This window comes from Ilyonectria robusta (genome assembly GCF_021365365.1).
Source record: "Ilyonectria robusta strain PMI_751 chromosome Unknown BGZ61scaffold_1, whole genome shotgun sequence".
In the NCBI taxonomy this organism is placed as follows: domain Eukaryota; kingdom Fungi; phylum Ascomycota; class Sordariomycetes; order Hypocreales; family Nectriaceae; genus Ilyonectria; species Ilyonectria robusta.
Window position 1 is genome coordinate 3,969,853 of NW_025764435.1, and position 24,475 is coordinate 3,994,327.

Below are 24,475 nucleotides of genomic sequence, written 5' to 3' on the forward strand. Positions count from 1 at the left end.
ATGTTGATGGGAGTGGTTTGTGAAGAAGGTCGCGGCTCGGAGTTGTTCCCGCCGGTTGACGTTGGCGGATTCACGAGCTTTTGCCGAGGCTCCGAATGACGTTCCCGGGAAAGTGCTCCCCGGACCCCAGCGCATCGAACCTACCCCTGTCGCCGCCAATTCTACCGCCCCATCGCTGTCGCAACACCGCCAATGCCGCCAACATAAACAACGGGCAATCCTCCCATGATGGCACGGTACGTGTAATATCTGTCCCCCGACCTAGCGACTAGGCAGCTAACCAGAGTCTCGCAGATGGTCCTCCCCAACGTTCCTCCCTCGACCTACAACACGCCGCGCTTTCCGTCCCTGAACGTCCAGACCCTATATGACACCACCGCGGACAGGCGATACACACTTTACTATGTTCTGGATGTCTGGCGCTTTACGCTGATATGGACGCTTATCATTTACGCTCTGTTCCATATGGGCGCAGTCCTGGTTGCCATGTTCACCCATGGCTGGAAGAAGTCGTCCTGGAAGTACCTCTGGGCGGTGCCTGTGGTGTACCTCGTCATGGCCGGCCTTGAAGCCGTCATGGCCGGTAGCATCGTTGGTTTAGTGTCAGTGCACCCAAGAACGTCTCTCCGGATGTGATCTAACGTCGATGTAGGCTGGGCGCTGTATATTCGGCGGGATACTACGAAATGAATACGTGGATACCGTGTACTTGGGGGTTCATCAACGTGCTGGTTCTGATCATTTCGTCATTCTCAATACAAGGCGGGCTTTAGGAAGGGGTTTTGGTTGTCTGAAAACATTTACTGGATTGGAAACCGCTACGCCTGCATCGATTGTGTGAAGGAGCAGAAATGCCCAACCTCGACGTCGAGGCGAAAAGCTGCAGGCATCTTCGCCTTGCCTCTTGAGTGGATGATACCACCTTCTGGGCCTTTTGGGTCAGAGTATCAAGAATGGCTTCTGTAAGACACAGCTCTCACTCTAATTTGCCATCACCACCGTCAGGAGGTTGGACTGCCGTTGAGGCATGCTGGCGGTCCCTTTGCCATGCGTGCTTGGCCTTCGACACAATCTCCGCTAGCAACTTGTTGATTTCTGGCGCTTCTTCAACAATCAAGCCCCGGAGAAGGCAAGGGTGACAATGGAATACGTGACCAAATTATAGAAGAATCTCAATTGAGGAATTCTTACAAAACCACAGGCTGATCAGCGAGGGAGTATCCTTCACGCTCTCTGGACCAACATTGACATGGAATATGGCTTATTTGTATCAGGGAGTGGCCAATATTGAACTAGAACTTGATGGCGATGAGACCAGTCCATCGCATTTCATATTGATACAACGCCAACTCCCCAGCCTTGAAACCAGTGACGGGTAGCTATCATCATTTCCGTAGCAAGGGAGAAACTCGGCCCGTGCGGCCACGGCTCCTGGGGTCTAATCATCGGGACGTTTTGCCCTCTCTCCGTTTAGACAATGGGGACGAGGAATGCAACAGCAAGGGCTGAAGCACCTTGACCATGTACATCCGACAGAGTAGTAGTGCGATGAGCATCACGGCAACGCATTCGTTCCCCACTGTAACACAACCTAGAACTACTTTCAAGTGAAACCTCTCACATCTCTAGGCCAATTTAAACATTTCAACTGTTATTTTTGGGAGTGGGATGATAATTTCAGTTGTTTTTCACGGGCGGCTCTCAAGGTATTTTTGTCTTTGAACAATACCCGACTCGTTCCCTGCGCTAGCCCCCACCATCCACTAAACCAGTGGAACCGCCGCCTTTACGTTCAACCCCCTACCTAAGGACCTCTCAAAAGACCAGTTTTGAGCCTCGTATTGTTCTTTTTGTCACAATCGAAACCACGACGCCGCACCTGGGGACAATGGCAAGCCCGCCGTCTCGGTAGTTTCTTTTACGTACCGGATCTGTGCCTGCTATACTTTTCTTTCCTTCTCTTCTTACCCTCCCTGCTGCCGTTCTGGTTCTCATTCCTGAAGCTCTCGCCAAAGTTTCATCGACGGGCAACGTGAACAGCTCAAGACGTGCTGAGACCCCAGAGTCTCCTCCCGCGCCGACCTTCTGTCTTGTTATTACTCTATATACCCTCACGCCTATTTCGTTTCGCGATGGCTGATTCTTATCGGAGCACCGGCCCTGGCAACGGCCGCGTCTCAGCTCGGCGGGCCAACTTCAACCCCTTGGCTGCTCACCATGAAGCAGCACCACCAGGCTTGGATGGCCTCTCGTCTGATGATTCAGATGCCCCCGCGCTGGTGTCTGCGGATCTTTACCAGATGAAACCCTTCTTCCCAGGCCAGCCCAAGTCACTCTCCGGGATCGCCCTCAGAGCCTTTTGTCTGGGCATCGCGCTCGCCGTCAGTGGCATCGCCGCGGCGGGCATCTTGCTCTTTACCGACAGCCCCATCTGGCGCGTCCCCTTCTTCCTCTTTGCGCTCTCGATCTTCCACTTCCTCGAGTTCTGGTGCACTGCCGAGCGCAACACCCTCGTCGCCAAGATTGACAGCTTCCTCCTTACCGCCAACTGGCCATCGTACGCCATCGCCCACTCCGCCGCATTCCTCGAGTGCGCAATCGTCAGCGTCTTCTTCCCAAACCGCTCCTGGACGCCGTTTGGGCTGGCTCCATGGTTTCTCGCCCTGGGCCTTTTCTTGACTCTCATTGGACAGGTCGTTCGTTCGGTGGCGATGTTGCAAGCTGGTGCTAGTTTCAACCATATGGTGCAGACAAGGAAGGCCGACTCACACCGGCTGGTCAAGTCGGGCATTTACTCCATTTTCAGACACCCGAGCTACTTTGGCTTCTTCTACTGGGGACTGGGCACACAAATGGTGCTAGGGAATGTCATCTGCTTTGTCGGGTATACGGCCGTTCTATGGCTATTTTTTAGCCGGAGGATAAGGCATGAGGAAGCTAAGCTGATCGAGTTCTTCAAGGACGACTATATCCAGTACCGCAAGAACGTTGGCACCAGGATGCCTTTCATTGGATGAAGCAAGTCCATGGAGTATGATTGAGGGCGTACTGTGCCGCGGATCGTGACTTATAAGTCGCTGGTGGTTCCAGAAGGTCACGGCAAGGCGCGTCGTTGACATGAGAACGTATTTTTGGATATAAATATAATGGTAAACAGATAAGGTCCCAATTATACCAGCTAATTAGCATCTACTGAGTTTGCGATCCGTGCTCTGCGAATGTCGACACTCATCGGCCAACTGGCGTCATGCTCTTGCTGACACTGCCATACTTGGCCTGCCAAGCATAAAAATACATCAACGCCGCAAAGGGTTGTCCAAAAATGGTGAATGAAACCCAAAATGTGATGTTTCCAATCAACTTTCCAGTATTTCCATGCTTCATTTTCTCCAGAGGTCGGGTGATGGCAATTAGTGGGAGCTGTAGAAACATTCCGAGGAAGGCAACCCCTAGGATGGTCAGTTGAAACTCGTGAAAGCTGTCTGATTGTGGTGACTCACCGATGATATTGTGGGTTGGAACGCCAACGAGGATCTCATGGAGAACGGCAGAGACAAAGAAGACAGCCAAGCTGGCAGCTTGGGGGCTCCAACCGCGCGCGATCATGGGCATGTACACATGGCGCTTAAAGTATGTGTAGACTGGCTTGTTCCAGGTCCGCCAGTAAGCGCCCAGACTTTCACTATTCCACCAGTCATCGTAGAATGACCTGTCGCCGAATCTTAGGATTTCGGCGAGGGCATTGAGGAAAGACTGGAAGAGGGCAAAGAACCCGGCTAGCCAAATGACGAGCGAGATGGTGGAGAGCTTCATCAATCGCTCTAGGATGGACGGAATGTCCAAGGATGCAATCTTATCGAGGGAGTTTCGCAGAACGGGCGCCGCGTACTGAGCACTAGCGAACCAGATGAAAGCACTGAGACAGAAGATTTCCCCCAGTCTCTTAAGCACAAAACCCCACCTGATTGTATCTGTTCGGGGGTAGACGGGTTGGTAAACCAGAGTAGGAGCCCACCAGAAGTAGATCAAGTTGCCAATGGTGATGTTCTGCGGATATGGGCACTGCTCATAGAGCTTGGGAACAAGCTCGCGCTCTCCCTTGACGGGATGGAGGTAGGCATGGCGCAGGTCGCGATTGGTGAATGCGTACGAGGCAGTCTTCAACCAAACAACCACGGCGTGCATTTCAGTCAGTGTGCCAATGAGAGGATGGTGAACCTTGAAATAGACGACAAGAGTGGTGATGGTGAGAGCGAGTGAAATATTGATGGTGTGTGCCCAGGCCACGACGATCCAGGTCGAGTTGAACTTCTTTCGCTCTGCCTCGGAGGGACCAGAATTCTCCTTGATTCGCTTGATTGATCCTCGCGCCTGCTGGGCGGCAGCAAGTTCAATTAGGTATGCCGCAATGAGATGGCATGGGATGAGGAAGTAGAGCGAAAGCCCGAGGAAGACGTCCTGTCGACTGTAATCATGGCATTTCAAGCAAATCAAAACACCGTACTAGAAAGAGATACTGTGTCAGCAATGTATCAACTCGAGAGTCATGGTGGAACAAAAAACTCACCTTTTGGATGTTTTCAATCATCAATCGCAGGTTGCCGACCACTGCCAAGAGTCAATGACGACCTCATTACGCCGCCCCTCGTCGCGATTTGAAACGCACCTAAGACGATAACCATGAGATTTCGGAAGCCGAGGAAGCTGGGAGCAGTGTCCGAGTCGTGGCTCAGGCATGACGGCCTCGTTTTGGAGTGCACCGCGGCGACGTGCCTGTACTTTTGCGATGGCTTCTCGGTTTGCTTTGTAGCGGCCCCGTTGCTTGGGTTCTGCGGCTCGCGGTCGGTGACGTCGACACCAGTGCGCCGGGCAATGGTGCTGGATGGCGCGCCATCCGAGGCCTCGATGCTGGTCGCGGTGGCTGAATTCATGATGCGCGCGTCCGTCTGCGAATACAGACCGAGCGACAAGGACACTGAGGTGATCTGAGAAGGGAGAGAGCGCAACGACGTTGGAAAAGGGAGTAGATGCGTGGTCTGTCGACGTCAAGTTATATAGTGGCGAGACCCGATAAGGTGTCAGGTATCATGGACGCCACAGACTCTAAATGCCAGACACGCCGGGCTTCCTGCAGCCCTCAACGTCGAGGCCGGCTAATGAGGGAATGGTGTGCAGCAGAACGTAGGATGGGCAGATGGGAGGAATGCGAAGGAACGGATCGGGTGAGTGAGCGGCCCAGAGACGGAAGAGGGGGCGAATTCCAAGCTTCCAAGCCCCCCGAGTGAAAGCCGCAGGGTGGTTGACATTTTTGGTGACATCGAGCGTTCGTTACGGCACGCCGAGTCGCCAGTGGCATGGCTCGGCCGCTGGGGAGTCATCCGTGGTATGCCATGCAGCAGTTGGCGGGGCTTTGTTTGGAGCTTCTCAGGGCTGTCGAGGGCCGTCGAGGGCATTCAGTGGCGGATTTAGTGGGTGCTCGGTGGGGCACGGCCCCTGGAACTGCTGCACCGTGGCGCTTCTGGAGCCGCTGGGGCCTGCAACGAACTGCTTGTGGTGGCCCCCGCCGTTTTGGTGTTGAGCATGTGAAAGTGCATGGCATCCTGTTGGTGGGAGGTGTGGGAGGTGTGGAATCTCGGTTACAATCCGTATGTGCCGAACCCCAACAAATCGCGGCCAAAGAGAAAGAGCCGGCATCTCCTGGAGGACGGCCCTACCATCACTAGATCTCCCGTTGAGCGATCTTCAAGATGGAGGGGAGGTGTAGCGTGTAGCCCCGGAGATTCAGCACTCGACGGTGGGTTGTGGGTAAGGTGTGGTGACTAAGACATGCTCCAGGACGGTAGGGGTCACATGACCTGGATTTTGGGGAGCTCGGCTGATCTGCGCTTAATCCCAGTCCAAGCTCGGGCTGGTCCAGACTTCACCTCATTGAACGCGCCAGGTCGACAGGTCAATAGCTCTGTCGTTTGATTGACTTCATTTTTATCACTTCTCTCTCACCTTCAAGCGCCTTACAAGGCAACTCATTCACAACCTCCTATCGGTATTCGCGGACCCACAATTCATCATTGCCGACTTTGATCTACTGGAAACGACGCGTTCCACCATCTCAAGATCCATCGCCTGTCGCGGATGCTAGAGCCCTTGAAAGGGTAGTAGCCACAATGGCTTATGAGCCGCGAGGCGATCGTGGTGACCGAGGTGACCGTGGAGACCGGGGCGACCGTGGTGACCATGGTGGAGGTCAGGGGCAGGATGGGTTTGTCAAAGTCCGGGGTCGACGTGAGTCTTTCTATTGTTCTCATCTTCTGTATTGTGAACTCCCAGTTTGGTTGTCCGGTTTGCTCCCTTTCTGTCTAGTGGCAGAATGCGGATAGCTACAGACTCAACCCACAAGCACATTCAAAAAGGCCACCGCCCTCAACAATGATCAGCACCCAGTCGGGCTCTATTGTCCTTATCTGAATCACATTCACGTTCCCATTGTATCGTTCACTACACTGGCGTGGCGATTCACCATGGAGCAGCATGACCTTGAACCTTTATAACTTGCTTTACATCCTCACCCCAACCATCTACTCGCTCTCACCTCCAAGTTCACTTTCCAACACTCTCGCTTGAACCTATCTCCTCCATTCACTGTGCAGTCGCACTCTGCATTGGCTTCGCGGAGTTGTTTTGGCTATGGATGCGAGGCATCGAGACAAGGCGATCTTGTTTGAAGGTCTAACCGTCAACCCATCAGGACCCGTAACCGACTATGGCGCTACCGTGACGCACTGGCAGCATAACCGGGTGCCAAATTACAAGGGCGGCTACATGGGCGAAGCTGAGCGGCCAAGCCCCAGCTACATTGTCAACGTGAGTTGTACCTGCTCCTGATATTGCTGGGTGAGGTGCTAATGATGTTTAGATGATCCCACCTGCAGGCAGACCAACCCAAGCTGGTGATAGTATTCCTATCAAGCACCTGCACTCCTCTCTTAATAAGATCAAGCACCCCATCAACGTTGTTCGATGGACCCCTGAAGGTCGAAGACTGTTGACTGCGTCGACAAGCGGTGAATTCACGTTGTGGAACGGAACAGGCTTCAACTTCGAAACCATCATGCAGGCCCACGACTCAGCGATTCGATCCCTGGAATACTCCCACAGTGACGACTGGCTCATTTCAGCTGACCACGACGGAGTAATCAAGTACTGGCAGCCAAATTTCAACAACGTTCAGAGCATCAACGCCCACACCGATCCTATCCGAGATATGGCCTTCAGCCCCAACGACTCCAAGTTTGTCACCGCTAGCGATGATTCGACACTGAAGATCTTCGATTTTGCTCTGGGTTCCATGGAGTCGAAACTAGAGGGCCACGGCTGGGATGCCAAAAGCGTCGATTGGCATCCGACCAAGGGCCTGCTGGTGTCTGGATCCAAGGATCACTTGGTCAAGCTATGGGATCCTCGTACCAGTCGATGCCTGACAACTCTCCACGGCCACAAGAGCACTATCACCAAGGTCGTGTTTGAGAAGGTTCGTGGTGCCTGCCTGGCAACTTCTGCTCGAGACCAAACCGCCCGAGTCTTCGATCTCAGAATGATGCGTGACATCTGTCTGCTCAAGGGTCACGAGAAGGACATCTCTACCCTAGCATGGCACCCGATCCATCCTAATCTGCTCAGCACTGGTGGCATGGATGGATCTTTGTTCCATTACTTACTGGATACCCCTAACCCACCACCGGGGCAGCCACTGACGGTTGCACCATACGACAGCCCTGATCCGACCACGGCGCCTGCTCAGTCCATCTGGCCAACGCACAAGGTCCCATATGCTCACGACTATGCCATCTGGTCCCTTGACTGGCATCCTCTGGGACATATTCTCGCATCTGGATCGAACGATCGTATCACTCGCTTCTGGACCCGTGCGCGACCAGGAGACAACGAAGTCTTCCAAGACCGCTACCATATCGGAGAGGCGGCTGCCGAAGCCCAAGGAACCTGGGACCGTCGCGGCAACCGACGCCAGCGACAGGAGGAGGAGCAACAACAACTGGAGGACGAGATGGACGCACTGGTCGACCAGGATACAGCTGTGAAAGCTGGCGGTCTTCCTGGCCTTCCCGGCATCCCTGGACTTCCCCTTGGTGGAGGCGTCCCCGGTCTTGGTTCTGCTGTGCCACCACCACCGATGATTCCTGGCGTGGGTGCAAACCCGGGTGCTCCCCCTCCACCTCTCCCATTCCCTCTGCCCGGCCTTAATGGCGCTCCTCCGCCTCCTCTTCCGGGCCTTGACCCCAACAACCCTCCTGACCCTGCACAGCTTATTGAGCTGATGAAGAAGGCGGGCGTCCCGCTTCCACCCCCTGGAGCATTGCCCCCTGGCTTCATGCCTCCTCCAGGGAACCTGCCCCCCCCCGGCAACTTCACCCTACCTGTGCCCCCGCCGCTTATGCCCGGCCTTGATATGGATAAGGGGGATCCGCGACGACGAGCCCCGTTGCCCAGCCAAGAGGAGAGTCTGCGACAGGAGCAGCGACATGGGAAGTACAATCGGATCCGATAAAACGGCGGAGTCATTTGCAATGTCAACAGCTCGATACCCTACGGCGTTGGTGGTAGAATGAGGAAAAGTTGATGAGGTTGACAATCATGGGTTTTCTTTGGGAGCTCTATCCAGGAACCAGATAATTATATGGAGAAGGTTTAGGAATTTGTTTCTTTTAAATGGCTGGTATGCATGCGACGATGGCCATGCTGATGTGGCTCATTCTCACGTATGTTCAGCTGATGCCGTGAAACAGTTTGCTGCGTAGATGCAACATGTCTGTTTGATCCAGGCTTCTCGGAGCACATGTGAAGCTCAACGAATCCCTATGCCTGGGACTATCTAGGCTAGAAGGGCTATGTAGAAGCCTCTCTATTCGTGAAAATATATCATTTTCTCTTGTCTACCCCCCTTATGCCTTGGGGGAGGCCTTCTGCCTGTCAGCATATTCCCTGATCACCAGAGAGCAGGTAGCATCAGCGCACAGGCGGCGCCTCCGTTGGACAGGTAGCTTCGCGGCGAACTCGAGACCACTGGCGCGCTCGACGACCTCGAGGGGCACCTCGAAGTCGGTGAGGGGCTTGGCATTATTGATGGGAGCATTGGGAAGGACGAAGGCGCCGAGGGCGACGTTGCCGCCGGCCTTGCCATCCTCGGCGAAAATGACCTTGTAGAAGTGGGTAGGTACGGCGACGGAAGGTGGGTTGCCAATCATCTCGTACTTGACGTACCACTTCTTGTCGACGGGGTCGAACTTGGGGAGGTAGAGGGGACCGGTGACGATGCGAACGGAGGGGTACTTGATGGTCAGGCGACGGCAGAAGTCCTCGAAATGTGCCCAGTAGTCGCGGTTGAAGCCCTCACCGACCTGGGGGCACATGTTGGAAAGGTAGAAGGTGTCGTCCATGGCCGCCTGGGACCACTTGCAGTCGGCAGCGGGGACCTGGTGGCCGCGGTCGAAGCCACTGCGGTAGTAGTCCTTGAGGAGGGCACGGAACTTGGCGGGCACGCTCTCATCTTCGGCGAAGTTGGAGTGCTTGCGGTCGCCCTCACGACGGCGGAGGGACTCGGGTGTGATGTGCTCGACGACCCAGTGAGGGTTGCGGGTGCGGCGGTCGTAGCCGGAGACGAGGCCGGTGCGGGTCGCGACGTCGGAGATGGGCCCGGGGAAGCCGTATTCGAAGAGGCCGGCCGGGTTGACGGGGGCGTTGCCGGCGAGGGGCGACGTGGGAGGGACCACGGCCGGGGACCGAATACCTGAGATGTCGGGATGCCAGCGGACGCGGGGGAGGGCGGGGGGGCGGTGAAGAAGTTGGCGGTGGTGGGCGGAGCTTGAGCCTCGGAGCTCTTGCTACTGCGGAGGGAGTATAAACCAGCGGCAAAGGCGGCACCGCCTCCAGCCCCGATGGCGAGTGTTGCAAAAGTAGCCTTGGACATGGTGGTGGAGATGACGAAGTTAAGAAGTTTCGAGCCTAGGGTGAAGCTTCGGTTTCGGGGAGGGGAAGGAAGAGAACTAAAGAAACCTCAGCCGAGATGAACACGGGACGAGACGGGGCGTCTACCAGCAGGTCACGAGGTGGAGGCACACCCAATTGCACTTTTTCCAACTGTAGGTTGGCCGTGATGTCTCAAACCGACGCTTCGGTGTGCGTGAGAGCTGGTACAGGCTGCCAGAAATTTTGGCACCGAAGCTGGGGCAGCCGGGGATTTCCCGCGGCGGGCAGATCAAGGGTCCTGCTGGGATCGTGGGGGTCCCACCGTATTGACGTCAGTAGGCTGCGAGTTTGGAGGGATTGCGGAAGCTAGAGCTCCTGCGCTGGGACAGGTATTCGGTGTGTAACATGGTGTCCCCGTGTGCGTGTTAGATAGGCATGCGAGTTGAGATGTGAGTGATCGGAAAGAATGTCATGTAGAGCCGCTGAGACGGAGTCCGGTTCGCAAATGAATCTCGAACCTCTCCTGAAACCCGGATATAGGTACGTACTGCTCTTCATCTTGGCGGTGTTACCGCCTGCTTTGTTGGTTCATTGCGGCTTCGGAATGCGAGCCGGCCATCAGGGTGTTTCATAGGTAAGGTTGAGGCGGGAGCGTCTCGTGCATGCGGGCCGCCGGATCCGCCATTTCCGCAACTCTACTGTCGCCCTAGAGGGAAGAAAGAGTAGACTCCCTTGCTTGGGGAAGCTGGAAATGTTGCCCATGATGTAGATTTCTATGATTCTTACCTAGGGAGGTGGGATCTGCTCGCCCTGGACCCCGGTGAGTGGCCATTGACGGAGCCAGCCGATTGCCTTTCAAGATGGTGTTTGATATGCCAACCCGACGTCGCTGATACGCCCTGAGGCTCGCACTAAGCCCAGTGATGACGATATGCGCGGGTTTGATTCGTTGGCATGGCTGGCGCCGGCTTATAAATGCAAGGTCTTGATTCCATTCTGCGCCGCAAACGCATGCGGTGCATTTGCACAAAGGTGGCCGAGACGGCCGTGGTGTAGCTACCTGCCTCATCCGGGGGAGCCTCAAGTCGACGGAAGAGAAAGACAAAGAGCGTCAAGACATGGCGATCCATTTGTGGTGTCAGCATCACGCTGACAGAATGACAGTGGAGGACGCTGGAAATGGGGCTCTGTCTAGCGCGGGTCTAGTGGACAAGGCCCTTCCAGTCTCGATTCTCCCCACGACCACGAGCAATGGTGAGCAGATGAGATGGATTTTAGACTGGCTGCCAGGATCCTACCTGATGTCCATATCTCTGCTGCAAGCATTGGTAGATAGCACATATGCTTTTTGTCTCACCGAAACATTGATTTACATATTACAAGCCTGGACACTGGGGCGAATGTGGGCGGGCGACCATCTGGCGATATCCAATGGCGAGCCGGCTTCACAGAAGGTGAGAACCCTGAGGGCCAACCTCCACTCCAGCGCCCCCTTCACCGGTGGCCCAGAGCACCCAGTCGCGCACCGGGAGCAGCGACTGTATAGCAGCCATGAGGCCACTAACTCTGGCACTGGGCCTTCCCCCCCACGCGCCAGCGCTCGAGAAGAGTCAACGGGTGGAAACTGGGAAGGCGAAAGGTACCTTGTCCACTGTAGCTTCCCCTTGAGCTGTCTGGCCCTGCTTGTGATTGACTGAGGCAATCCCACACTGCCTCGTCCCTGCCTCGTCCCTGCTTTACATCACCACCCTTCTGCTCCGTAGCTCCGTCGTCGTCTTTGTCTTCCTTTCACCTACATTTCTCCTCTCTTCACCCCATCTTTCTTCTCTTGGAAGTGACAAGTCTTCACCTTGCGCTAGTTCGAACCGCTGCGATTTTCGTGGACGTTCACATCCTGGTTCTAGCGAGGCCCCATTTGCCCCAGCAGCTCGCGAACTGCTCCGTCCGTGGCCGACGCTACGCTTGCGCGCCATCAGAAAGATCCGTCCCACCACGCACTTTCAAGCTTCGCCGCCCACCGTCAGTCTCGTCGTCGACCTCCGGGCTCAACTTGAACCGCGGTCCCAGTCTCACCTCCAGTACTACGCCTCCAGTCTCGCTCCCAACGCACATGCTGTGACCTTCGCGAGCTCTTAGGACACACGCCCTCGTCGGAGGCGGAGGAGTAGTTGTAACCATGGCTCTGTCGATCAGGGACCTCGACAATGACACTCGTGGATGGATTATGTGTATTGTCAGCGGCATTGGTGCGTCCAACCCTCAGGTTTTCTTCTCGCGCCTGCCGGTGCCTCTCTTGACATTCGTGTACTGACGCTGCAAATTTCTCCAGCCTGCGTTGTCGGTGCTTCCGTTGTCTGTGTTGACATAATCGTCCGATTGTTCCCTGGGAAGCGAAACTTCCGCATCCAGGACAGCAATGGCTTCCTCGCCTGCTCTCTAAGCCTAAGCTTTGGCGTCATGGTACTACTTCTCCGACTGTGACCTGTCTCTGGAGTACTTGCTAACGCTATTCCCAGCTCTTCTCGGCGCTGTATAGTATGCTGCCTGAGTCTAAGGGATACCTAAAAAGCGCCGGCTGGTCCGACCAAGAGGCTGGACTCCTTATGATGTCCTGCTTTATTGGGGGGTTTCTTGGTATCCAGTCAGTTTCGCGGTTTCTGCACCAACATATGCCTACTCATGTGGTCGACTGCGACCATACCCACGACGAGACGACCAAGGATGCTCACTCCGGTCATAGCCATGACCGTAGACAGTCCCGAGCAAGCCGTGCCCGGCGTCGAATGTCCAACCGTGCTTCCTCACGCCCCAAGATGGACCAGTCGATATCGAGCCTCGAAAACGGCAACGGCCATGCGATTGTTTCGGAAACCACCCCTTTACTTGACTCGGAACGCAACCGTCGACCTAACTCGCTGAAGAGAAATGCATCGACCCGCAGCGACAGGATGGCGCAGCAATCTATCAGTACTGCTGTGGTTAGCCGCAGCCGAGCGACAACGGGCAACTCGGAAGCTGCTGAACGACGATCGTCCATGTTCCAGGTACAGAAGCGCGTCTTGTCTTTCGTCCAAGACACGAAATGCAACTGCGACGAGTCTGGCTCCTGTTACGGATATACAGACCCATGCGGCCAAGAATGTTTTAAACACTTGGCTAATCGATCTGCAAATCCATCTCGGCACCAAACAGTTCTTCGAACCACTACTGGGGCGGTTCTACCTGCCGCCGCGCATAGCAATCGCGGTCACGATCATGACCACGACCACGACCATAGCCATGCTCACGGCGATGATACTCAAGATCATGACCATGAACACCACCACAGCCACACATCTGAGCCTCTTGTTAGTCCGACCTTTCGCACTAGTCGAGCCGCTTCCCGCGAGCCCTTGGATCCTATGTGTGAAGAGGAAGAGGAAGAGACAGAGCATGAGGAGCATGATGCCTCATGCTCGTCTATGGAGGAGGGAGATGATATCGAGGCACAGCACCATCACCATGTTCCCACCAACGCCTTCCTTTCCATCGGCCTCCAAACCTCCATCGCCATCGCCCTCCATAAATTCCCCGAGGGTTTCATTACCTATGCCACCAACCATGCAAATCCAACACTCGGTTTCAATGTCTTCATGGCCTTGTTTGTCCACAATATTACGGAAGGATTCGCCATGTGCCTCCCGCTCTATATGGCTCTCGGCTCTCGCTGGCGCGCTATAGCCTGGTCGGCCGTTCTTGGCGGTCTATCCCAGCCTTTCGGTGCCGGCATCGCCGCCCTGTGGTTCAAACTTGCCAGTCGCAGGCACCTGGAACCGAATGCTGTCGCGTATGCGTGTCTGTTTGCCATCACATCCGGTATTATGGTCAGCGTAGCCCTTCAGCTCTTCGTTGAGGGCCTGAGCCTAAACCATAACCGTAATCTGTGCATCTTCTTTGGATTCCTCGGAATGGCGCTGCTGGGGCTGAGCAACGCCCTGGTCGGGTCGCATTGAGATATCATTCTTTACTCGCGAATATTGATCTGACTTGATAGTCAAAGTTTCCTTTTGGCTTCACGTGCTGCATAATTCTGTGGCAGGACTGTTCCTGTTTCGGCTTTGTTTTTAGTATGGAGTTGGTTAATGGATCAGCATTGGGATGGGCTTTTTACACTTCTTGCTTTGTATATACTACGTCGGCTTCAACATCGCCAGGGGCGGAGAAACGAGGCTCACATTAGCAACTCAGGATCATAGATGAACGGAGGTAACAAACTCGGCACTGGTTAAAATTGAAATTCGCTTTTATTTCCCTCCATCTGACAACACCATTCGCGAGCGCTACCCGCTGATTTTTTACTAACATATCCTTCATAATGGTTGGAGAAATACTACCGAGTAAAGTCTCCTGCAGCCACGAGGCTAGGGGTATCTAAATTACATTGCGAGGGCCGATCACCAACGCTAGTTTTCATGTGTATCATATCATCAAGCTGCTAATGCAGGGTCGATCATGGAATCATGCTCCTGGGAGCCTCGTGCTAGGAGGAGGATGTTGGCCTCGTCCTCTGGCCACTCGTCGTGAGCTGGACCGTAGTTCATCTGAGCAGCGAATATTTCTTCCTGATGTATATTCTCCGACCAGGGGTTTAGGGCGGTGAAGTCATCACCGAAAAGGTGTTGCTCAGTGCCAAGTTGTGTCTGGGAAAGGAAGAGCGCGGGGTCGGTCTCGGCGGTACCACCTGGTCCATGGTAACTCTGGAGGTGCACATCGAGGTCATGGTAGCGGAAGAAGGCCTCGCTGCAGTGGGGGCATGTGATATTTTGCTTGGCGAGGTTCGCGACGCCCGAGATTTCGTCGATAAGGTCCGGCTCGGGAGCCTGTACCTTGGAAAGCTTGGGGCGCTCCAGGCGGAGGTGCTTGTAGCGGACGTGATCCTCCAGACGGACTTTGGTGCTGAACTTGTCACCGCAGCCCTGGTCATTGTTCCATCCAACCAGCCCTGCACTGGATATATCGACCTCTCCGCAGACGAAGCGGAAGCCCTCATGGGCGGTTCGGACGTGGGCATTGAGGTTGGACTTCTTTGTGAACTTCTTGGTGCAGTCCGCGTATGGGCAAGCAATCGTCTTTCGATCCTCGACAGTCTTCCCAGAGTGGTGCATCTCGACGTGCTTCTCAAGCTCCCATCGAGTGGCGGACTTGAACTCGCAGAACATACAGTTCTGGTGTTCTTGGCGGACGTGAGCTTGGAGGAGCACTTCTGTTGTAAATCCCACACGCTGCTCTGTCCCATCCGGCATCCGCTTCAAGCCGCACTCACCGCACCAAAACTTTGCTTCGCCGTGTTCTCGTTCTCGATGTCGCTTTAAGGCTGGTTTGGAGTCGAATGCGGCGTCACAATCCTTCTCAGGACATGGGTGGGCTCGCAAGCCTTGGTGATCTTTTCGGGAATGCTTGTTCAGGGTCTCTTTTTTGCGGAAGCTCTGGCCGCAGTCCTTGCAGCGGAATCTCTCCTCTCCTTCGTGCACAGCCTGGTGGCGCTTGAGTCTGGTACCAGTGACGAAGCTCTTTCCACAGCCCTCCTTGGGGCAGACATGTTTCCGTTCGAGTGTATGGACAGCCTTGACATGTTGCTTCAGATGTTTGTCCTCAATGTAATCCTTGTCACAGCCAGCATATGTGCACTTGAATGGTCGGGAATTGGTGTGAGAGTTGAGGTGGTCCCGCAATCGAGCAGGGCGGTTGAAGGTCTTGGGACAGTCGGGCCAGGTGCAGGCGAGGGTCTTGAGATCTGAGGGGAACTTTGGGCGGGGAGTTGTGCCACCGGTGTTTGCGGTCATGGGGGAATCGGCTTCGGATACAGATCCAGGTGTTTGAGCAGAGGTGACATCGTCATCGGGGTCGTCAATGTCTGGCTCGGGTGGTTAGCAGAATCAAACAAGATTGAGAGGCAGGGAAACGAACAAATGTCATCAAAGTCGTCAACCTGGTGCCGTTTGGCAGGGGGCGTCCCAGGCGCTGAGTCGACAGCGCCGCGTTTACTCATGGTGCTATCATGCCTGGGCCAAGTGCTTGGCTGGTGTTGAAGGAACTGGATCTTGTCGAGCCGGCAGAATCGGGAACAATTTAAAGGCGGTGTCTTCAAAATTTTACGGTGGGTGACGATGCATGCGATTTGGCGGGCAGGCGCGCCCCACTCCCCTCCCGCACTAGCCACAGACCACTTCCCACAGCACCGGAACATCTTCGGGGAAATCGGATTTTATCCCATGGCTCTTTGGCTTTTTTTGCGAGGCTGAACAAAGCCGCTTCAAGGATTGTCTACACATTCACTTGTCAAGGCAGCCCTTCCCCCCAGCACTTTCACTCGCTCTTGTGAATATCCTGCATCATGTCTGACTTTGGCGATGATGATATCGGTGGTGGTGGGTAAGTAATTGGCAGCGACCGGCCACAGCCTCCGATCCTCTGGCCATTTGTCTAACGCGTGCCTGGTAGCGACGAGGCCATGTACGAAGAGGAGGACGGTGCCGAGTTCTACGACCCCGAGGTTCTCGACGAGGATGGCGAGCAACAACAGAACGGAGACGATGACAATGTCGTCGTCTCGGGCGATCCCTCCGCCGCAGCGAACGCACTTAAGGGTGGCGACAAGCTCCTGAAGGACAAGAAGATCCCCGAAAGCGACCGAACCACGACTCCCTACATGACCAAGTACGAGAGGGCGCGTATTCTGGGCACTCGCGCCCTGCAAATCAGGTTCGTCTAGCCTCGCGGAGGATGTTGCGACGCGAAGACGCGTGCTAACAGGAACTTAGCATGAATGCGCCAGTGCTGGTCGATCTGGAGGGTGAGACGGATCCCCTCCAAATCGCCATCAAGGAGATGCGAGAGAAGAAGATCCCTCTGATCGTGCGACGATACCTCCCGGATGGCTAGTAAGTTGAACCACAGCAAACTGCTGGGCTTGGGACCGACGAGACTGACTGACGCGCCCACAGCTACGAGGACTGGACTTGCGAGGAGCTGCTGCAGTAAAGAGGAAAGGGAAATGGGACGACGAATGAATTGATTGGATTCAAGGCGCATATACCCATAACTTTTGCCTTGGACGACAATCAATCCGAGTCGATTCATTCTCTCCTACTCTCCACCCCTGCGCGGTGCATCCCACTTCCCCAAGGTCGTTTATGATGTATGAGCGTGGCGTTTGTCATTTTGACTGTACATTGGAACTAGACAAAAAGAAACAAAAAGGCATTGTTTGGGTTACGTGTTCTTGCTGCTGGTGCATCGTCCAAGTCGGCGAGAAGTAGTTTGCTTTGTGCCGAAGCCCAGGAGAAAGTCTCGTGGTCAACATTGTCACGCAAGGCGAGGCAAAGCGAGAATGAGATACAATCCCGGCTAGGATTCCGCTTGGTTCTACTGCCGAACGAACAAGAATGAGACGGTTGGCAAACGAGGTGCTGGGATGCAGGAGAATGTGTGGATCGATATAATCGGGGTATTTGGGCAACAAGACCAATGGCGGCCATGACCGCCCAGCTCAGACTGATTTCGGGAAGAATTCCTAGAGAAATGCCTGCATCTAGGCAAACGGTATTCAATCTGACTCTAGCTCTCATCATAGTGACGGAAAGCCAGTCTTTGACAAACATGGCATTCAAGTAGACCGGTGGTTTCATCACGAGTACAAAGTTTGGATGGCATGTCACATCTCTCTGTCGCAATCGCTGTGATAAGCCGGTCTAGCAATGCACGACCCTCGTGATGTCAATTGCCACGCCTCGTGCCTGGTCTTGATACAGATCGGCGTGGGACCTGACGTTATATCTCCGTTGTGGAATGAGACATGACGGCATGGCACTGAAAACATGCAAACGCGACTCCACGGCTTGGCCCGGGACGATAGCCGAGAGGCCTAACTAGGCAATGACGATGCAAAAAAGGCTGGACTCAAGATGGTGAAACCGTACGATAGCCAAGCGACGCAGGGACCAGACCGCATGCATAATGCTTGCGGCGGCTGTGTGGTTGTTGTGTGGTTGTGTGGCGGGTTGCACAGCCGACGATCGACCAACCACGAGCCACAACCGCAGTTCCAGCCTCCAACCTTCTGCCACGTTCTGCGGGCACCTGGCTGGGGAAGAGCCGCAGCCACGCACGCCGTCCGGACGCTCCGCGGGCAATCAAGACGGGGGCTTCCTATTCGCAGATGTCGACGGGCCGTCCTCGTATCCTTCGGTGTGTCGGCAGTGGGGCGGCCTGTGAAATGCGAGGGCCGACAGTGAGACTGGCTCGCGGCCCCATCTTTGGCGGGGGACTATCACGACCGGACCGCTCGATGATTGTCCATGACATGCCATTGCTGGACGGGCGAATGACGTCGATGGGATCCATTCGCTAGGTAGGGAGCGGCTTTTTACGTGGGACTTTGTAGCCGTCGCACGAGGGAAAGTGCACGCGGATGGATGGTGCTTGTTCCAGCTTGATTATTTAAGAGGTTGGTGGTGCATCCCTCATCGCGAAGTCGGTGGTTGGGCTTTAGTCGCCACAGACGATAAACAGTAAAAAGGGCTCGAGTCAACTGTAATTGTCAACCACATCTCTCCAGCCTTGACCAAGAATTCGATTCATTCATAAATTCCTTTACATCTCAGACAACTACTCAATCAACCATCAACCATCCACACCCACCCACCCCAACCGCCACTATGAAGTTTTCCGTCGCCGTCGCTACCATCGCCGTCATGGTCGCCTCTGCCCTGCCCATCCACAACTTCCAGAAGCGAGAAATCGGAGGTGTAAGTCTCTCCCCGCCCTATCAACACCCTCCAAGTCTCTTGAATATTTCTAACACATCTCAGATCCTCACATGCACCGGCGTCAACGCCACTGGTACTTGCCACTACGAGGTCTACGAGCTGGACAAGTGCCACCAGCTCCCGGAGCCCTTCCATGCCAACATCAACACCTTTGCTCCCGATGGCGAGGCCTTCTCTTGCTACCCGCGCACCACGGACTGCGACGGCATCTGCCGTAGCCCCACAGGATGCACCTTTGGCTCCGTGGACTTCAACTACGAGCACAAGTACGACCTCGGCGCTATCCACTGGAACACGCTCTTCAAGAGCTTTGACTGCTCGGCCAAGAAGTGGTCAAACAGCACCAGCACCAGCACCAGCACCAGCATCACCAAGAGGACCGCATAGATCAGCCGCGGCCAAGTGCATACGAGACGGAAAGAAAAAAACCATGAATGGAAAAACGAGACTTTATGATGTGACGGACGTTAATTATGCGGAGTTCCGGGACGGGTCTTTTGTCCTAATTGGGAAGGGTGCGGCAACTGGTCAATGGGTTACATACACTGGGCGGAAGGTTTTTGGGAAACAGGGACGGCAACGATGGGAGCATCGCACCATGACAGACCTATAGGAGCATGGCAACTAATCGATCGAAGAGCCGTGATCGGGAGCATTACCGGGAGGCGACTCGGAATTTGACAGAATGATTGGCATTGGGAATGGGAGATATTTCGGCGTTGCGGCGATGTGGGGAACCCCGGTAGCTTCCCCTCCTTGGGTTTCCCCCCGCATCCACTCTGGAATGAGCTGGATCAGCTTTGTCGGGTATCTATATGACGGCCATCCCATCCGCATTGCATTGCGAGACGAAAGAAGAGATTCTTCGACTCTAAATAATTATATAAATCTAGAGGCCGTATTTAATTGGTCCGCCTCAATTGATTGATACCTCTTCATTACATCATCACTCTCCTTCCTTGATATCATTTCTCTTCCTTCGACCTCCTCAACCTCCTCAACCTCCTCAACCTCCTCAACCTACAGCACCACAACCACAGTCACCATGGCGTCCGCATTCACCACCAACGCCACCATCACCAGCTTCGGCGGTCGATTCCTGAAGCTCACCCACCAGTCCGCCACCACCGGCACGCCCATGAACCTGACCCTCTACCTGCCGCCGTCCGCCTCGGCTTCCAAGCCCGCGCCGCTCCTCATCTACCTCTCCGGCCTGACCTGCACGCCCGACAATGTCACCGACAAGGGTTTCCTGCACGCCCACGCCGCGCCGCTCGGCCTCGCCCTGCTGTACCCGGACACGTCCCCGCGCGGCCTCGACCTGCCCGGCGAGCACGACAGCTGGGACTTTGGCAGCGCCGCCAGCTTCTACATCGACTCCACGCGCGATCCCTGGAGCACCAACTACAAGATGGAGTCGTACCTGACCAAGGAGCTGCCCGGCCTCGTCTTCGGCGCATTCAAGGAGCTTGACTCGTCGCGGGTCTCCATCAGCGGCCACTCCATGGGCGGCCACGGCGCCCTGACGCTGCACCTCAAGAACCCCGGCATGTTCAAGAGTGTCAGCGCGTTCTCTCCCATCTCCAACCCCATCAACTGCCCCTGGGGTGAGAAGGCCTTCTCCGGATACTTGGGTGATGACAAGGAGGAGTGGAAGAAGCACGATGCCACTGAGTTGGTCAAGAACTGGAAGGGTCCTCTGAACGCCCTCGTTGACGTGGTGAGTATATCTCTGGCATGATACCAAGAGGCCGGGTAGATTCCTAACAAGTTTGATTAGGGAACTGCCGACAACTTCTACAAGCAGGGCCAGCTGCTCCCTGAGAACCTTCAAAAGGCTGCCAAGGAGGCTGGTGTCGATGCTCTTGAGGTCAACTACCGAGAGGTATGGTCCCCCTTAACCCTCATATATCGTCTTCAATGATCTGTCATGCTAACATTAACCACCGTAGGGCTATGACCACTCCTACTTCTTCATCTCCACCTTCGGTGCCAACCACGTCCAGCACGCCGCCAAGGCCCTGGGTCTCCTCTGACTAGCCGAATCTCGTCTTTGAGCGATTGACAACTTCGTGTCTATTGGACCCTGGATATGAAATACCACCCTGCCACGTCGGTATATATGAGATGTACTGGAAGTTACCGCCAAGGGCCGGAGATTGAGTCTGACAGTCCCATCGAAAAATCAACAAGTGAGGAGCAGATTCATCTCTGAGACGAAGGGCACAATAGTCAGTCCCTTCCATCTCACCAAGGAATCCAAAATAATAATAAAAATTGATCACTAAAATATTCGAGACATAGTCCCATTTCGCTCATCAATAACATGCTCATCAAACCCGTAGAACCCATGACTTTGCTCCCCTTGTCTCCCCCGTGAATCTGACAACGCCGCCTAGATGAGTAATGGCTAGGAGTGATGATAAGTTGCGACAGTGTCTACCCGTAGGTTGAAGATGGAAAGATATATGACCCGATTCCCGAACAAATGCCACTCCATCAATGACGCGTTGCTCCCTCCTCCTCTTTCGCCGATTCTCAACGTCTAGCTAACCCTATTATCCACGACAGGACTTATTGTATCACCACCTTCTTGCCTTATACGTTCAGCCTCGGCCTCGCGCCGAATGCGATGATATGCTAGTTTCTCGAACCGGCTCATGCTCTTCCACCAATGTTGGCCCGCCTCGTGCTCGGAGATACGATCCAGCAAGTCGGCAGTGTCATTTCGCACATCGCGATCCTTGTGGAATAGTCCTAGTGCGATGTAGAAGAGTCCTGCATGGGACTCGGGTGCCACACTGAGCAGAAGACAAATTTCATCATACGTGCGGATATGCTTTGAGAATGTTTCGTAGATGTCCTTGCTCTGCGCGGGCGAGAGACGTTGCATGCGCAGGCGGTCATGCATGTGGGCAAGATCCAAGCCCTTCAACGGCCTGACTGTATAAACCTGGGCGAGGTCCTGATTCCTTTAGTGTTTGCTTCCATGTCACAGCGCGTATGCAGTCTTACCTGGATGAAGCTGTAGTAGCTGCGGGTGTTGCGCCAGCCCTCAATCCTTGTGACATTACCAGCGAGCTCCTTATGCTTCGCTGTGTCGTCAGGCCAGACATAGCCGTGCCCATTGACGCCCGCCGGCATCAAATCCTGGTCATCGCCCCCAATGTAAAGAGCACTCGCGCCATACACGCTCTCCTCGAATTGGGCGGCGATACGAGTAAACTTGCTAACCCAGTCGCGCCACTTGGCACGGATAACACGCTCACCGTGCCTTGCCGCCATGCTACGGAGGATATCGGCCATGAACGCATTATCACCAGTCAAGTCCTGAGTGTTGTTGGCGGTCCCGCTTGCAACATTGGCAAAGGCCGAGTTCTGCTGCTGGAAGTAAACCAGGCCCTCGGTGACGGGGGCGGCGTCAATCCTGCTACTTATTTTGACCCTGCCACTGGGTAGATCACAAAGAATGTCCCACCACTCAGGGTGATGCTCGAACGTAGGGTTTGTCACACCAGCGATGAATCCGGGAACATTCAGCAGGTCATCAACTTTGGTCAAGTCGGTGTATGGGAAAGCGTGACGTGTGAAGCCGCGCAAAATACCACCCGAAGCTAGAGCACAAGCGGCAAGCACAGCTTCTGCGACCTCGCCCGAAGGCATGTTGTACCCCAGAAAGATGATTCTCTTTTGTGTCAACAGGGCATTTGCAAGAATAATAACGGGGTGCGTATTAACGCCATTCGTTGTCAGATGGGGATGCAACGAAAACGGCTGTGGAGATTTGATGTGTGTATCCGAAATGTTCTGGATGAGCTTGATGAGGGAGAAATCACCGACCGTCTCCGGCATGACTGCCACCGGGACTTTGATAGGGATGGGGATGCCCTTGTACATGACCTTGCTCTCGAATTCGTGAGTGTCACGGGGAACGGAGTAAATCGACTGGCCGCCCTCAACATGGGCCTTGGTGCCAGCTCGCGATATGCCTGTCGGTTTGGGGGGACTACGACTTGTGTCCAACGTTTGGTCGATGGGATCCTCGGCCTGGTCTTCGGCTATACGCAGCTGAATCATCTGTTCAAACTTCTCCACAAACAAGTCTTTGTTGTCGCTCGCTTGAAGCAAATACCTCTCGAGGATGCTAAGTTTGGGCATAAGCGACAAGTCCATGGCATTGACAGCATCATAAAGCATGGCCAGCGTCTCCGGAACAGGCGACTTGAAGTATTCCTCCAGGGCTAATAATAGTAAGGGCTAATAGACGCGGCTGTCAGCATGTGCGCGGACACTAGAGTGAGTCCGGGACTTAGTTACCTTGTATATATGCAAGAAGGGGTGGCGCGTGCAGATGGCCATGGCTTTGACAATGGCGCCTCGCTTGACCGTCTTGTCATGCTTCGTGTTGACCAGATTCAGCACATAAATCAGTGGAGGGCCCTCGCCGCCCTCAGGCTCGCTATCGGTAGACGAGGAGTCGTCGTCATCGTCGTCGTCCCATTCTTCATCCTCCAAGAGATCATCCTCGTCGTCTTCGTCTTCCTCGTCGATTATCCCTGCGGCCCTGTCACGCCTCCTCCTGCGCCGCCTTCTTCGTTCCTCCTTGGCTGTGCGCTCCTCGTCTTCCTCCTCTTGGCTGGTATCCTTGTGGAGGAAGAAGATGGTCCAGTCCTGGTTGCGGGCATGGGCCTGATCGGGCAACATCAGCTCCGCCAACATGTTCTCGTCCCCAGTAATGGCAACCGGATATTGGTGTTCCATAATCGGGCCCCGATCGATATCGAAGGAGGCGACAAGAATATACTCGACATGGTTCTCGGTTGACGTCCGCGGATATTGCGATCGAAGCTTCCTCGAGGGACGACCCTCGGCATTGATACGGCGCGGCGCAGACAGGGACGAGTGCTGCGACGACAAGCCACTTGAGGGCGTCTTGGACTTTGAACTCGGGTCGGAGACACGATCAGGGTCGAGGGCCGGGGGAAAAGGCGACCTCGACGGCGGCGGCGAGGGCTGGGACATCTGAGAGGTCGAGCGCGACGAGGGGAATGATGCTAGCGAGGTGCGTCGCTTGGGTATCGTCGCATTGGTGTTGTTCCCGTTGCCAACGACGCTGTTGGCAGTGGTCGGGGTGTTGCTGCTGGAAGTCCGCGACGCAAGATTCGAGATGGTCGACTGGAACGAAGCCATAACAGCCGATAGACCAGTCTGGGCAGAGCCCAAACTTTAGCTGCCGACGGGAGAGGAAGAAGCCCCGCGCAGTTCGGCTGCCTCGCAGGGTCCCGATCCGGTGGTGTTGCGGTTCAAGTTGCGGTGCAAGAGCCGAGACAGGGCGATTCGGCACAATGCGATTCGACGTGATGCGATGCGATGCAATGCGATGTGCGGCCAGTCGGTCGCCAAGGCGGTCACTCAACCCAGCTCACAAGGGGGACGGATGCAGCCAAACAACCCAGAACTCCCGGCGGTTACCACGGCACAGGTGGAATTGATTCAGGCGGACAGCTCAATCCAAGACATGATCTGCTGGAACCGGCCGCAAGCCCTTCCCGAGTTCACTTGGTTCGGTTCGTGGAGGCTGGCTGGACGCTGGAGACAATTGGGCGACGATTGGACGAGGATGATATTTGGTTAGAATTAGTGGTGGTGAGGCACAGCTTCCCCTCCTCCTCAGGCAGTGAGCAGCC

At 55.0% G+C, this 24,475-nt stretch overlaps 11 protein-coding genes across 11 annotated transcripts; 7 read left to right on the forward strand and 4 right to left on the reverse strand.

The window, feature by feature from the left end:
• Positions 1-95: 95 nt before the first annotated feature.
• Positions 96-773, forward strand: BGZ61DRAFT_526064 (uncharacterized protein; the record flags this gene model as incomplete). The annotated part of the gene is made up of 3 exons (XM_046252888.1): positions 96-236; positions 295-602; positions 653-773. 3 exons carry the CDS (start codon positions 96-98, stop codon positions 771-773), a joined length of 570 nt encoding a protein of 189 aa, XP_046112830.1.
• Positions 774-1,838: 1,065 nt separating this feature from the next.
• Positions 1,839-3,145, forward strand: BGZ61DRAFT_439474 (Isoprenylcysteine carboxyl methyltransferase family-domain-containing protein). The gene has a single exon (XM_046244366.1). The coding sequence runs from the start codon at positions 2,133-2,135 to the stop codon at positions 3,015-3,017; it is 885 nt and encodes a 294-aa protein (XP_046112831.1). The 5' UTR covers positions 1,839-2,132; the 3' UTR covers positions 3,018-3,145.
• BGZ61DRAFT_27020 (MBOAT, membrane-bound O-acyltransferase family-domain-containing protein) lies at positions 3,123-5,142 on the reverse strand. The gene is made up of 3 exons (XM_046238394.1): positions 4,667-5,142; positions 4,568-4,608; positions 3,123-4,503 (listed from the first exon to the last, which is right to left on the reverse strand). The coding sequence occupies exons 1-3, from the start codon at positions 4,929-4,931 to the stop codon at positions 3,229-3,231; spliced, it is 1,581 nt and encodes a 526-aa protein (XP_046112832.1). The 5' UTR covers positions 4,932-5,142; the 3' UTR covers positions 3,123-3,228.
• A 1,542-nt stretch (positions 5,143-6,684) lies between these two features.
• BGZ61DRAFT_489078 (WD40-repeat-containing domain protein) lies at positions 6,685-8,563 on the forward strand (the record flags this gene model as incomplete). Its single annotated transcript, XM_046250171.1, has 2 exons — positions 6,685-6,861; positions 6,914-8,563. 2 exons carry the CDS (start codon positions 6,685-6,687, stop codon positions 8,561-8,563), a joined length of 1,827 nt encoding a protein of 608 aa, XP_046112833.1.
• A 394-nt stretch (positions 8,564-8,957) lies between these two features.
• Positions 8,958-9,982, reverse strand: BGZ61DRAFT_471411 (uncharacterized protein; the record flags this gene model as incomplete). The annotated part of the gene is made up of 2 exons (XM_046248214.1): positions 8,958-9,802; positions 9,919-9,982. 2 exons carry the CDS (start codon positions 9,980-9,982, stop codon positions 8,958-8,960), a joined length of 909 nt encoding a protein of 302 aa, XP_046112834.1.
• Positions 9,983-12,157: 2,175 nt separating this feature from the next.
• On the forward strand, positions 12,158-13,973 carry BGZ61DRAFT_337999 (Zinc/iron permease; the record flags this gene model as incomplete). Its single annotated transcript, XM_046239086.1, has 3 exons — positions 12,158-12,227; positions 12,311-12,441; positions 12,498-13,973. The coding sequence occupies 3 exons, from the start codon at positions 12,158-12,160 to the stop codon at positions 13,971-13,973; spliced, it is 1,677 nt and encodes a 558-aa protein (XP_046112835.1).
• Positions 13,974-14,255: 282 nt separating this feature from the next.
• Positions 14,256-16,091, reverse strand: BGZ61DRAFT_512516 (uncharacterized protein). Its single transcript, XM_046252148.1, has 2 exons — positions 15,928-16,091; positions 14,256-15,874 (listed from the first exon to the last, which is right to left on the reverse strand). Exons 1-2 carry the CDS (start codon positions 16,007-16,009, stop codon positions 14,448-14,450), a joined length of 1,509 nt encoding a protein of 502 aa, XP_046112836.1. The 5' UTR covers positions 16,010-16,091; the 3' UTR covers positions 14,256-14,447.
• Positions 16,092-16,624: 533 nt separating this feature from the next.
• BGZ61DRAFT_308073 (uncharacterized protein) lies at positions 16,625-16,995 on the forward strand (the record flags this gene model as incomplete). The annotated part of the gene is made up of 3 exons (XM_046238767.1): positions 16,625-16,722; positions 16,782-16,901; positions 16,965-16,995. Coding segments are annotated over 3 exons (249 nt in total), but the record flags the coding sequence as incomplete, so codon positions are not given.
• A 1,682-nt stretch (positions 16,996-18,677) lies between these two features.
• On the forward strand, positions 18,678-19,175 carry BGZ61DRAFT_526072 (uncharacterized protein; the record flags this gene model as incomplete). Its single annotated transcript, XM_046252889.1, has 2 exons — positions 18,678-18,767; positions 18,831-19,175. 2 exons carry the CDS (start codon positions 18,678-18,680, stop codon positions 19,173-19,175), a joined length of 435 nt encoding a protein of 144 aa, XP_046112838.1.
• A 658-nt stretch (positions 19,176-19,833) lies between these two features.
• On the forward strand, positions 19,834-20,824 carry BGZ61DRAFT_526073 (family 1 carbohydrate esterase; the record flags this gene model as incomplete). Its single annotated transcript, XM_046252890.1, has 3 exons — positions 19,834-20,508; positions 20,569-20,673; positions 20,741-20,824. 3 exons carry the CDS (start codon positions 19,834-19,836, stop codon positions 20,822-20,824), a joined length of 864 nt encoding a protein of 287 aa, XP_046112839.1.
• A 247-nt stretch (positions 20,825-21,071) lies between these two features.
• BGZ61DRAFT_408809 (docking domain of Afi1 for Arf3 in vesicle trafficking-domain-containing protein) lies at positions 21,072-24,434 on the reverse strand. Its single transcript, XM_046243201.1, has 3 exons — positions 23,106-24,434; positions 21,804-23,045; positions 21,072-21,753 (listed from the first exon to the last, which is right to left on the reverse strand). The coding sequence occupies exons 1-3, from the start codon at positions 23,976-23,978 to the stop codon at positions 21,334-21,336; spliced, it is 2,535 nt and encodes an 844-aa protein (XP_046112840.1). The 5' UTR covers positions 23,979-24,434; the 3' UTR covers positions 21,072-21,333.
• Between the last annotated feature and the right edge of the window lie 41 nt (positions 24,435-24,475).